This window comes from Varanus komodoensis, unplaced genomic scaffold (genome assembly GCF_004798865.1).
Source record: "Varanus komodoensis strain SLA01 unplaced genomic scaffold, ASM479886v1 scaffold45, whole genome shotgun sequence".
NCBI classification, from domain to species: Eukaryota; Metazoa; Chordata; class Lepidosauria; order Squamata; family Varanidae; genus Varanus; species Varanus komodoensis.
This window is the reverse complement of record NW_025336011.1, coordinates 597,529-611,505: the sequence shown is the minus strand read 5'-3', so window position 1 is coordinate 611,505 and position 13,977 is coordinate 597,529. Positions and strand designations below refer to the sequence as shown.

The 13,977-nt window shown below is 43.4% G+C and overlaps 1 protein-coding gene across 4 annotated transcripts in view; it reads left to right on the top strand.

Moving 5' to 3' along the window:
• The window catches only part of MLLT6 (MLLT6, PHD finger containing), a 111,142-nt gene that overhangs the window by 24,908 nt on the left and 72,257 nt on the right, over positions 1-13,977 (top strand). For 3 of the 4 annotated variants that reach the window (XM_044444459.1, XM_044444458.1, XM_044444456.1), the window contains exons 3-7: positions 1,027-1,081; positions 4,218-4,327; positions 4,868-4,971; positions 6,562-6,655; positions 11,957-12,064. In XM_044444459.1, the coding sequence (XP_044300394.1) occupies positions 1,027-1,081; positions 4,218-4,327; positions 4,868-4,971; positions 6,562-6,655; positions 11,957-12,064 (471 nt within the window). The remainder of the gene's footprint in view (positions 1-1,026; positions 1,082-4,217; positions 4,328-4,867; positions 4,972-6,561; positions 6,656-11,956; positions 12,065-13,977) is intronic. The other variant, XM_044444460.1, reaches the window with a different exon arrangement.

Genomic DNA, 13,977 nt, shown 5'->3' with positions numbered 1-13,977 from the left:
GGACGACTGTTCTGATCTACACACTAGTTTGGAAGGTGTGGCTCAGATCCATCCCTATCTGAATCAATCTGTCAAGATAAACTTCATCAAACAATGTCACAGTTAAATGCAACCCTGCACATAATGTGGAACTTCTCTGCTAAAGCAGCATGAGTATGGAACAAGAGGATCAGGAATAGGTGGCATACTTCTCCCTTAGTCTCCAGTTTCCAAGGAAAAGGGGAAGAAACTAGCAGTTGTGGCTAGTGGACTTGCAGTTTGGTGGACTGGGGAGCAGCTGTCTGGATTAAACTGGCTGTTATTGCATTCTAGAACTGCAAGGGAGTTGAAGACCTTTGTCACCCAAAACTAGGCATCAATTGCAGAGATCAGCCTTTGCAACCCAGATCATAGAATGTTACACATCAAGGTGTTTTTGTGAGCCTTCTTTTCACATGTGAGCTGCCAACTGGACATTTGTGCTCTTTAGTGAATTCTACCTTACTTTAAGAAAAAAATGGAATTCTTCCCCATTTCCACTTGCTTATTGACAAGGACTCTAGAGTTATAATGTCAGTGACAACTTTCTGGAAAAAGCCAAACTGGAAGCAGTGAAAAGGGATAGGTGATAGTTAGTGCTTATGGTTTTATAAATATGTATTCCACTTCTTTTTAGATTCTTTAACCTTCTGATTATGGGGATTTTCCTGTATGGCCTGTGTTGTTCATCATATTGCCATGATTTATAACTGATAAAAGTAATACATGTGTAGTAAATAAAGGGACTGAGTATCTTCAGTCTGAATCTTTCCACTGTCCTGATTAACAGATGGCCTTAGAATAGCTGTGCTCCCCTTTGGCCTCTGACCCTGTCCCCCATCTGCTGTATGAGGGCCAATAACATTGGCTTCCTTACAGGGTTGTTATAAGGATTTGGACTGATAATGCAGTTGAAACACTTTGAACATTTAAAAGCACTATACAAATGCTATGTTCTTGTTATTGTGATTTAGAAATCCTAACCTGGCCTTTTATTTGAATTTTCAGAGGTGTGAGCTGTGTCCTCATAAAGATGGAGCACTGAAGCGGACTGATAATGGAGGTGAGGTTGCTTTTTTGGGTGGCATGACTGGCCTGGAATTCATACCGTAGGGCAAATATTCATATCTGCCTTGGAGACTTTTTTCATTCTTTGGTGTTAATAAGGATTTATTTATGAGGTGCCCAAGTTTTTCTAGACTTCGGACAAAAAAATTCAAAACAACAGGGAAACAGTAGAAGATTTTCTTTTTTCTATAGTTAAACTAGATTTTAGGCAGAAAGGCTAATGTTAATGTTTAACCTAGACTAATGTTTAGAATTTATATATATACTGGAGAAATATGCCTTCTCGTAGGACTCCACTGTCAGAAAGAGGTCCAGACACTGGTTTACTGTTCTCATCAGCTGTTTGTGACTGAGGAGTTCTCATTACATTACCTTTGTCTGGGCTACAAAACTTCAAACCACGAGTACTTCCACCTTCAAAATAACAAAAATACTCCTGGATGACAGGGCAAAGGATCCTATCTAAAGGGTTCTTCGGTATACTTGTTTGTTGGTGTGCAGCTGTATTCAACCTTTTGGTGTGGGGGAGCAAATTGTCAATTGAGCTCCCCCCTGCAGTCTGAAGTGGTGCAACCCATCTTTGCTCTGTGCCATTTGAATGAGAAGTAGGCCTCAGTTTCCCATGCATGCACCAACCTATACATTTTTCTTACTTTTTCCCCTACGTAGGGTGCCCTTTGAATGCTTCTGCTCAGCTAATAGTAACACATCTTTTAGTGCCTTTTTCAGGGTGTGAAAATTGTGATGAAAAGTATTTCTATGGAAATGATAAGTTAACATCTACACATATCAGTTAGCACATGCATGTGTGCCTTCTTTCTCCCATTTTTTGGGGGGCTTTGTTTCCTTTTGGGGGGGGCAATGCATAAGTAGTCACCTTCTATGTTCAGGGCCTTGAGTTCTGTGTACAAAATGTGACAACAAAGACATTGTGAATGCTGTGAATCCAAGGTGGGGAAGTTGATGAAATGGAGAACTTTAACAGGAAAGGCTTAGGTTCAAACCTCCAATCAAACAGGAAGCTTGAAAGGTGGCCTTCCAGGAAAGCACTGTTTCTTAAACTTGATGGGATAATAAAATGAGGAAATTCTGTTCAGACTGTCTAGGTCCTGTGTTGTTTGCTGAATTTCAGCTACTGAGTCAGCCACCACAGAACTTTGGTAATGTATTAGGTTATACACAGCTCACTGGCAAAACTCCCTGAACACTCCCCTACTATAAGGTTTCTCCCAGGCCAAGGCGAGAGAGAGGGAGAGAAAGAGAGAGAAACTGAGAGAGTCTGAGGCAGGGGTGCAGAAGCCCAAGGGCCAAATTCCATCTTGAGGAAATGCTCAGGAACCTCATTCCAGTGGTAGCCAGGACCAAGGAAAAAGGGGGCTGGACCAAAAGCAAAAGGGATGGGGCAAAATACCAATCAGCATATTTAAAGCACTTCCTACCTGGGATTATGTCTTAGAAGAGTTGTCTTCCACTTAGATGGGGAAGAAATTTCACAAAAGCTTGGAAAACACCAAATAATTGAGGACTTGGGGAAAGGGGATAGGGTCAGGGGAAGGATGGGTATCACCATCTAGAGAACCCTGAGAGGCCAGTTTGGGATCCCAGGTGGGTTAGATTTGATCTTGCAGCCTGAAGCTCTGCATGCCTCATCTGAGGCTCTACCACTGGTGCCTGTCCTGATGGGCCACTTCTGAAAAAGTAGACTATTTTTTTTCCAGAAAAGGACTATTTGGTCTCCTGCAGCAAAATTACTGTCTCCTCAACTCACCCCAAATGTTATACATTACCGATTATACATTACTATTCATTAGAATAGATTATGCATTATAAATTATAAAGTCTGTGTTAAAACTATGGGCAAGCAAGTAATGATAAGGGGAATATGGATAGTTGGAGATAATTAGGAATGTGATGGGCACCAGCCTCATTTCACTGAGATGTCTGGGTTACACTACTTGAAGCACCAGATGTGGACATGCATGCAGTACGTGCACCAAGTTTTTGGGAGCCTCAAACAAAACTGCCTTACTGGGTCCCCTCCGTCTGGGAATCTACCTTCTCACTACCACATCACCATCTGCAATTGCTCCTCCTCCATTTTCTCACTATTGCTACCACTTGTATGGCTGACAGGCAGAGATCTGGTAGGTAGGCAGGCAGGCAGTGGCCTCTGTTGCTTCTCCTTCTCACTGCTAGTGGTCTAACCAATCTGGGAGCTCAGCCTGGTCTTTTGGGGCTTCCAAGATGGCCACATGCATCCCTTCCTTGGCCTCATACCCTTTCCCCAGCCACCAATGATGAGTGAGAGGTAGCTAAACAATGGAGAAAAGGAGGAAGGAGTCCACAAAGCTCTTGTGCTGGAGTGTGCATCCTCAGTAGGTGCCCGATCATGACTGCCTTTGGTACTAGCCCAGTTTACATGGCTAAATGCGCCTCCATTAGGGCAGGCACTTGCACATCTCCAAAAGAAAAAGAAAAAAAAAAGAAGGCAACATCACTGAAAGAACAAGGAAAGAGATTTGCATAAAATGTACCTATGTTACTTTATATGTATAAATGCAAATTTAAACCTAATTAATATATTTACATAGAAATATGTAATATAACGATGAAAACTGTGGCCCAGTGAGCCATGTTTGTCTGTTCAGTCTTCTGTGCAGATGCTGACAACTGATGGATGACTTCAAGACCCTGCTTTACACTTTTCTGATGGTTCATCGTCTTTAACTCAGATCTGGACTGGAGAGCTCTTCAACAATAGGATGCCTTCAGACAGAAGACTGTCTTCTGTAAAGTAGCATTTGTGGCTACCATAGTCTCAATTTAAAAAAATTAAATTACCTGCATATAGAAAAGCAGCGCATCAGGGAAAAGACTAGGCTAGAATCTTCTGCTGAACATTGCATTTACTGTATGGAGGGCACGTTTTTTGTATGGAAGAAAGCTCATGCATGTTGGCTCCCACCTGCTGTCCAAACCTTTCAAGCTTATTACATTAGTGAAAACAAAGCCAGACTCACACCATTGCTGCCTCTGACTGGATGCCGAAGCCAGTTGCTGCTGCTTCATCTGATTTAAGTTTCTCTATGTCTTTCCTCTCATTTTATTGTCACAATTTTTCCTTCATTCAGGCTGGGCCCATGTCGTATGTGCTTTGTACATCCCCGAGGTGCAATTTGCAAATGTTCTCACCATGGAGCCAATCGTCCTCCAGTATGTGCCCCACGACCGGTTCAATAAGGTAAAAGAGACCTCCATTCTCACCTTTCCCTGAGCATCTTCTGTCTTGGCAATGCATAACTAGCCTCTTCTCTCAGTCAGCACCCCTATCCTGACCTTCCATTCACTGATGCCCAGCAGAACAAATTAAATGTTGACATCCAGTCCCTCTCAGGGAGTAGCGGCTGAAGAATATGTTAAGAAATCAACATATTTTAGTTTTAAGCTTTTATTACCAGTAATCATGCCTTAGGAAAGCCACTTTGATCTTTTAGAATGGGGGCAGAGGAAACTGCATCAAAGCTTGGGAAATACCCAGTGATCCTCTTTTGGGAAAATGGGAAGACGTTATCTGGGAACTTCTTGAGGGCTGGACTGGGATCTCCAGAGGGCCTTGGCCCCTGGACTTGAGACTCTGCACCCTTGTCTTATGCTGTCATAGGATGCACCTTACTTCTGAATTGTCAAGATGGTGTCAGTCATGTCTCAAATTGCCATTTTGATTTGCCCAGTGGGTTTGCTGTAGTGCATATGTCCAAGGTGTACCCTTTTTGGGTTGCAGACTTGCTATATCTGTGAAGAGCAGGGTCGAGAAAGCAAAGCGGCCTCTGGAGCATGCATGACCTGCAACCGTCATGGCTGTCGGCAAGCCTTCCATGTCACCTGGTGAGTGCATCCTTGCATCTGTTTAACATTGTTCAAATCCTTTCCTCAAACACACCAGTCTCTGGGTGTGGGTTTGGGTCCCTGATCCTGAAATAAAGCCAGTCTGCTTGAATGAAGAACAGTGTGGGTTGCTTGGTCACCTAGCAGATTGTTTGGTCACTTTCTCCAACCTTTTCAGTTGCCTTCCTGCTTGCCTGACTTGCAACTGAGCTTTCTTGCTTACTTTTCTTCAAACGGTAGCCAGGGTGGGCTGAGATGGACTGGGCTGATGCAGAGAGTTTCTCTTCACAAACCTTTGCTGCCAGCACCATTTTCCCAGTGAAAATCGCATCCTTCATTCTTCACCCCAAAGCTGCAATTTCTCACAGTTGCAGAAACATACAGACAGATCCATCACTCTAGACATTTCTTTTCAATCCCTTTCCAAATAATTTCCCACACACAGTTTCCTTTTTTCATTGGAGCTGAAAGAAAGCGAAGAATTAATGAAAGAAGGATACCTGATTCTCCCTTGCTTGCTGCTTCACCCCGGTACCCACACCTTTCCCAGCAGCAAGCATGTGTTGCAATCCCCACTGGGGGAAAGCAATTATGAAAGGGGAATTCAGGGGGGAAACCAGAAAATTGAGGAGAAATTAATAAGCTTATCTCTCCTTGGTCTTCCACTTCTCTTCTGAAAGTGGCACTCTCCTTTTGCTGCATTTAGATATACCAGATTTAGCGCTTTGTCAGGAGAGGAGTAGAGCAGACAGCAAAGGGTTGTTTCTCGATGTTAAAAGACAGGGCCCTGTAAGAGGGTTCAGGAAACTTTGTGTCCTTTCTAGAGAAGGAGGAACCCTCCAGTCTTTGGCTCTACCTCTCAGAAAAGGGCAGGGCAGCTCTGCTTTTCAGGTGGCAAAAAGCTCCTTAGACTGGGAAATGAGTGGCCCTTGAAGTTGTTGGACTACATTTCCTATTATCCCTCACTATTGCCTATTATTTATTTATTTATTTAAACCATTTTTATGCCGCCCCGTTCACAAAAAGCCTGGGGGTGGCTTACAACCTTAAACCTATGCTGGCTAGGGCTATTGGAAGCTGTTGTCTAACATATCTGGAGGTCCACATATTCTTCACCCCTGCCTTAGACTTTCAAAAAGAACATTTATTTTTCTTTCCTCTGCTATGTCCTTGAATAGCGAGGCAAGGCAGTCTGGTGTGCATCTGTGTGTGCATTTAAAGGAAAGGGAAAAATAGCTTTTAGAGCATTTGGCATTGAAATGGCACCTAACAGTGTTAGAGCTCCAACCCATATTTATTAATGGCTGTAGCAAGGAGACATATTATTTCTTTTTATTTAGCTGCTGGGTAAATGAGGATTTCAGGACCGATGAATCTGATACCAGCATAACCCCTGGTAGGCCAGGGTTTGGTGATTTCTCTTGGTTATGTGGTATGTGCGTGTGCATGTGAATTCTGGAAAGCTCATAATAGAAGAGAGAAATGAGTAGATGAGAAATGAGCGTGTGTCTTGGGGAGAGAGGAACCTGGCTGTGTCTGGCCTCTTTTGCCCCAGGATTGTATTCATATCAATTGGTTTCCATATTTCAGTGCTCAGATGGCTGGGCTCTTGTGTGAAGAAGAAGTATTAGAAGTCGACAATGTGAAATACTGTGGATACTGCAAGTACCATTTCAATAAAATGGTGAGTCACCATTCTCTTGTTACTGTCAAAGGTGCAGCTTGAGTGCTTGGATTTATCTATCTATCATCTTTCAATTAGATGTCAGATACAAACGGGAAGAGGAAGGACTGAAGTATATCATTCATAAAGCACATGCTTCATGTATATGTCCAGGTCACTCACAAAACAGCAAATAATAACTAGAAAGAAGTCCAAATCTCAGGTTCAGCAAGGGAGATGGGTAGAGCTGCAGATGCAGCAGATGTAGCCAGTGGCCTCTGGTTTTAAAAGAAAAGTTGCAGCTACTGGGACATTTCTTACAGTAGCTGGTTTTGCTTGACCTATAAAACCCTAAATTGCTTTAACTACACTGAGGACAAACAATACTTTTAAGGAGAGATAAAAGTACTTTCAGAGAGGCTTTGCCTCCAGTGGTTGTACACGCACATATTTCTTTTGTTCAACAGGCTTTGCAGATTTTTCAAATAACATGAAATCCAGAAACTCGTTCACCGCTAATCAGTTAGGCCAAATTTATACACTAGGCTTTCAAACGCCCTTCCTCTGAGTCTGAGATAACTGCTTTTTATCTGCAGGCTTAGCACCTATCTCTTCCCTTGAGTCTCATTAGGACATTTAAGATTAACTAAGAATGTTGTCTTGACCACACCAAATCCTTGTGGTATATCCTGAAATTGTTTCTGCAGAGTTGCAAACTTTGACATCATTTCCCCAAATGCTAAAGCAGTTCCTTGTCTGGACTGCTTAGTGGCTAGAGCCATGCAGATGTGGGGTAAATTTAATCCATTAAAAATAAAGCAAAGCAAGGCAAAATAACACATTTCTTTGGGTACTTTATTTTGCTTTTGTTTCTCCTTTAATTATTAAATTGAAATATAAAGAGAGGTGGGTGCTCAAAGAGGACCAGCATCAGCTGTGCATGGCACAACTTGTTTGGAAGACCCTGGGAAAAGAAGTCCTATGTATAAGATCACTTTGCCCAGCCTCTGGGGCAGAGAGTAAAGGCCAAATGACAACATAAGGGGGATAACCACATTTGGATTTTTTAATATCTGCCCCATTCATGTATAAAGTATCATTTTAGTGACTAATTTTATATGTAAAGGAGTGAGGGGCACATGGATGAGAGAAGGAGAACCATTCGCATCTCTGCCTTACCTTCGTGTGTTACATAACCTCAGGTATTTTTATCCCTGAGCTAATTTCTGGTATTGGAACCAGGCTGCGACAAAAGTGCCCAGAATGATGAGGGATAAGCAAACAGAAGGCTGCTTGTCCTGAAGGTGAATCAAGCAAGCCAGTCAAACATAGAAACTCCCCATGGGGTGTGGGTGACGAATATTTTGATTTGGCTGCTCAAAGGTGGTCCAATTTCCTGTTGATGTACACAGCTAGTCCCAAGGTAAGCTTTTTCCCATTGGAAACTAGTTTTGGCTGCTGATCTACCTACTTGGACCCTCAAGTCATTGACTGAGATTCTTTTTCAGGTGCCTACACAATGAGACATTGTGGGTGGCTACAACAGAGAGGCCTTGACTGTGGTGGCACCTTGTCTATGGAATGCCCTCCCCAGAGAGGCTCCTCACATGATGCCTACTTAATGGCCTCTTTGGCACCAAGTGAAGATCTTTTTATTCTCCTAGGCACTTTAAGAATTTTTAAGTGCTGTTAGGTCTCTGCATTTTTATTGCCTCTACTTTCACTTTGGTTTTATATGTTGCAGTGTTTAAACACTTTGCTGTTGGCTTTATCTCGGTTGTATAATGTGTTGTTCCTAGTGATGGATGTATTGTTTGCCTTTAATGTTTTGCTAGTATTGCATCCTACATAATGTTCTCGAGTGGTTTAAAAGTGGAATGAATAAGCTACAATAATAAATTGTTACGTGTGGGCATGAGCAGAATTGAGGAAGGTGGCCTGCTCAAGCTGGCTGATCACAGTCTGTTCACATTAGAGACATTTCCCTATTTAAGCTGCCCTACTTGAATTCCTACATCACATCTAGGTGCACAGAGGGCAGGGAAGTATGTCTGTGGAAGCGGGAGGGGTCAGTGCTCCTCACCCATGCACCCCTTTTTACTTGAACATAATAGACCTGCAAGTAAAAATAGTGGCTGCCCCCAGACATGACCCTAAGGCAGAGGAGAGCATATGGAGAGGGAACTGCTGCACTCAGTCTGGGGCAGTGGTGTAGTGGAGCCAGGGTTCACAAGGATACAGCACTGGTACTTCTTTGTTTGCAGGGTTGCTGAAATAATCTGCCATCAGCATCCACTTGCACTTCTTCATTCTTTCTGAAGCTACTTGCAATCTTCACAGTAGGAAATCTATTGTTGTAATGTACGGTATTTTGGGCTGTCTTGGCCTCAAATGGACATTTAAGACCTGTTTGCTTTCTAAAAAGACTTGCTTATGGTGGAGATGAAAACTGCTAGAACTGCTTTATGTTATAGAACAACACAATTTTTGGTTCCACCTGGAGACATGGCTGTGGGGGCTATCATGATCAGCACCTGTGGTTCAGAATTTGCCATGACATCCGTGGTCTCCAGGGAGCCCAAAGTGTGCCTGTGAATGATTTCTGTGAGATTAAGGCCTGACCTAAACAAACAACTCACAATGTTTTCTTTGATTGCTACCACTCCAGACCGTGGCTGTAACAGTATTTGTATGAATGTGTAACTCCACAAATTCCTAGTTATAGGAAACCAGAATGCCATGAGGATAGCTGAGAGAGATCTTTAATCCATCACCTTTTGTAGCACACTAAAGTGGTTACTGGGTTCTTCCCCTTATGGAGTGAACCCATTGCAGAGAGATGTACATGCTAGCAAGTTGAATGCTTGGATCCACAAGTTGATTTTCATGCCAAAGAGGTGTGTCAACCTTTAATTTTGCCTCTTGATTTTTCCATCAAACAGGTGCTATCTACCTACGCTGAGAAGTTTTTTTAAAAGCACTCACATATTTGATAGCAAGGTGACACCATAGCAGTACCCTAGAAGGGCTGGAATGTCTTGGTGCTCCACATGGAAAATGGAGCAGAGCAGGACTCAGAGCACACTATCTGGGAAGTCACAGGTGGCTATCAGTGCTGTCACCTAGAATGATTAAGAATGGCAGCTCCTCCCCAAAGTCAAACCAGAGAGCTCCATGTCTTGTGTTTGATATCTATTGCACCTGATTGTGTACACTGCTTTGTTGATCACCCAAAACAAAGTTTGGCCATTCCTAATCTGAGAGAGGGAGGGGTTTTTTTCTTAGTATTTGGCAGGAGTCAGCACAATGGCATTATTACTTTTTTCTTATTAGTATTGATAAATGTTTATATAGCAGTGAGCAAATTTGCTTGTTCAGTCTCTCTTCTTGTTTGCCTTTATGATAGGCTAGTGAAGTAGGTAAGCAAGAGCACACCCAGGGCATAACCAGAGCTTGAGCCCAGCCTCAGTGCATTAAGTTCACATGCCATGGTGGTGATGGAAGCTGAAGAGGGATAGCAGAAAGGAGAGCAGCCCTGCTTCATGCAGAGCGGCTCTTCCTTCACCAGGATTTAAGGCAAGGGTCACCATGCTGCTCACTGTTTTAGACCTTTGATCCCTAGCAGCAAGGCTTGTGGGCAAGGACAGCCTGAGACAGTTCGGTGCCAGAGGTAGGAAATCCCATTGGTACCACCCCTCTCATCCTGAGATCCAGTCAAGCAGGAATTTCTCCAGCATGTATCTCCTTGAAATGAGAAGTAGCTGGGGGTGAGTAGTGCTGAGTTCCTGTGAAGCTTCCATTCATTTCAATGCAGCTTTTGCATGGGAATTGTAATGCACCATGCCCTGGGATCTGGTCTGTCTAGCTTTAATTCAGCTACCCCAAATCTGCCACTTGTGCTGACTGCCCATTCCCTGCTCATCAGTAGGTTCATCCCTAGTTCTGGATGTTAATTCAGGTGGATTGGGTGCCAGACTAGACATGAAGAAATTCATATGTCATTTGCACAATAGTAACAGCAGCAGCAATTGCTCAGGCAATTGCTGTGAAGACTGAGATTGGGGAAAGGCATTCTTGGAGAAGTCGATCTCAGGCCCCCTGCCACACTCCACCATGTCAATTGTATTCCCAACTGTGGGTATCAGAGAAATCCGCTACAGATTTTAAATGAGTTTGGATTTCCATGAATTCAGTCTGACGATTATGCAAAGGGCAGGATTTGTAGGGGCAATTCGCTTGCGTTAATGTGCCCTTGCACTAATGTGTGTTAGCACTATGCACACTTATGCTAATGCACATTCGTACTAATGCCCATTTGTGCAAGTGGAATGAAATTGTCACATGTCCCTCAAACAATCCATTTCTGTTAATGAGCAGCTGATGGAACAAAAGATGCCTGGCAATCCACAAAACACTAATGGAATGGTTTTAACAGAAAGTGCTCTTAATGATCCCAGAGCAACAGCTTCTGGAGCTGGTAGCAGCTTCAGCACTTGGGGAAATAGCAGAGGTGACAAGAGGTGAACACCCTTTTTCCAGTCACCACTTCCCTGACCTTCATGCTAATTCTCTGGGCATGCTAATTCATTTTAAAAGATTAGCAACTCACTTCTTCATACACTGGACAGCAGATAAAGAATGGAATTCACTTCCAGAAGGTGTAGTGATGGCCAGCAGTTTAAAAGGGGATTGGATGAATTCATGGAGGAGGAAGTATCAATGGCTGTCAGTCTGGATGGCTCTATGGCACCTCCAGTAACAGAGGCAGTATGTCTGTGTATACTGGTTGGTGGGAAACGTTGGGGAGGGCCCTGTTGCACTCATGTCCTGCATGAGGGTTTGCTGAGGGCAGCTGGTTGGCTACTGTGTGAACAGGATTCCGGACCTGACGGACCCTTGGTCTGATCCAGCAGTGCCCTTCTTATATTCTGAACAACCTGGGAGATCCTAGCTGCAAGAGCTCCTGTCCTGTATCATACTTAGTTTGCCCTTGAGACTGATAAAAAGAGAAAGTGGCTGGCCAGAAGCCCTTCAGGGGAGCTGTTGTGCTAAGCAGGGATGAAGCTTGCACATTCTTGTGAAATTTTGGTTGGTTGGTCCTGTTTGATTGAGGCATTGACCAACTGTGCATTTTGTTTTTTTTTATTTCTCATTGGCCAGCACAGTTAAGATGAGGACAGTTTTTGAAATTACGTAGGCATGATCCGATGGGGGAACTTCTTTGTCTTTGCATTTATTTTTTTCTTCTGCTTTTTTTCCAACCTTCTGCCTTTGTCCATCACCCTCCCTGCCTCCCCCACCCAACTTCCCAATTGCCTCTAGAAGACATCACGGCATTCTGGAGGCAGTTCTTTCATCACAGGGAGGAGGAGCCGGTCAGCATCACCTGCACAAGAGAAGCATGTGTCCCACCATGAGAAACCAAAGAAGGTAATAACAATAGCAAACAAATAAAATGAAATGAAATGATCGTGTGAACTGGCCTGAGAGTGGAGGATCATAGCTAGTCATTTAAATAGCCTTTAATTGTTTCACCTTTATGATACCAAAGCAGATCAGATCTAACAGGCAAACATCATCAGTGCTTGTGTATTATGCAATTCTTAGTTCTCACATGCCAAAATTAGTATTGGAATGTATTGGCAAATTTATTATTGAACACAAAATAAAACATCTAGAAAATGGTCAGCTTTTAGGACATTTGCAGGAGACGATAAAAAGCATATATTGACTATTCAGTGCTGCTGCTATATGATTCTCTTTTATTGCTTTATGATACCTCTGCTATTGTAATGCTAACAATGTGCATTGGTGATTACACAAGATCTATTCCTTTGCAAAGAGGAAAGCAGTCCTTTGGAAGGGAAACCTGCACTGCACTCTTCGCATCTTCAGGGACACTCCTTCCCCAATGCCTCTGGCTCCTTCCCCAGTGTCCCATGATGAATATGCATTATGTATGTCTATCTGTATATAAACATACAAACTGTGAGGTAGCCTTTCTGCAACGACAAGTGCTTAGAAACAGACAGAAACTTCCAACTCTCAAGTGCAGCTATGCAACTCCTGGAAGCCTAAGCAGCAATAAAGCAATTAGAGAAAGGGTGGGACTGCTGGGGACTTTAAGAGATCTGGAGTAAGAATGGAAGAAGCCAAATGACACCACCCTGAAGATGAGGCAGAGCTGGCCAGCTGTGCTCTACAGGCTGAAATAGCATAGCATCTGGAAGGAACTGGGTGGCAGTGTTTGCTCTGTGGTCTAAGGTGTAGGATTTAGAACATCAGAGAGTAAGGGGGATGGGGACTGTAAGAGATGTGTCCTTCCAGTTCTGTCCTCTTGAGATGGGTGCAACAATGACCCAACTTAGAATTCAAGGTTTATATGTTGATCAAAATAAAGCAGCAGCAAGCAAGCTCTAGGTATCTTGGATGACAGAATGAGTGGGCCCTTTTGATATGAAAGTATCTCTGTAGTGCTTGGAGGACACAAAACACAGGCAAAATTCACATAGTTTTCCCTGTGCCCACAACCTTGCTAGCCAGAAAAAGCCCAGTGAAACCAAGTTTCATTGGGGTTTGCTAAAATCCCTGCAGAAGTATAAGGTAAGCCACTTCTGTTTTCTCCCGCTGTCTTTTTTGTCCTTCTCCCTCCTTTGTCTCAAACACAGGCAAATTCTGAAATTGATAAGAAAAGAATTCAAAGATATCCAGGGAAACTAATCAAACTTTACTGTTTTCATTGGGATTCCCCTGAATAGAAAGGTGGGATGAGGGATGCCTTGTCATTCTCATCAGGACTTGTTTATTACTGTGTGATCAGATGATGAAAGGTGATTGTTAAGGGGTTTGTTGTTGTTGTTGTTGTTAGTCTTGAAGTCGTGTCCGACCCATCACAACCCCATGGACAACCTTCCTCCAGGCCTTCCTGTCCTCCACCATCCCCCGGAGTCCATTCCAGCTCACGCAGTCTGCCTCAGTGACTCCATCTAGCCACCTCATCCTCTGCCGTCCCCTTCTTCTTTTGCCATCTATTGTTCCCAGCATCAGGCTCTTCTCCAGGGAGTCCTTCCTTCTCATTAGGTGGCCAAAGTATTGAGTTTCATCTTCAGTATCTGGCCTTCCAAAGAGCAGTCAGGATTGATCTCTAGGACTGACCGGTTTGCTCACCTTGCTGTCCAAGGGACTCAGGAGTCTCCTCCAGCACCACAATTCAGAGGCCTCAATTCTTCGGTGCTCAGCCTTCCTTATGGTCCAACTTTCACAGCCATACATTGCAACTGGGAAAACCATAGCCTTGACTATACACACTTTGTTGGCAGGGTGATATCTCTGCTTTTTAGTAT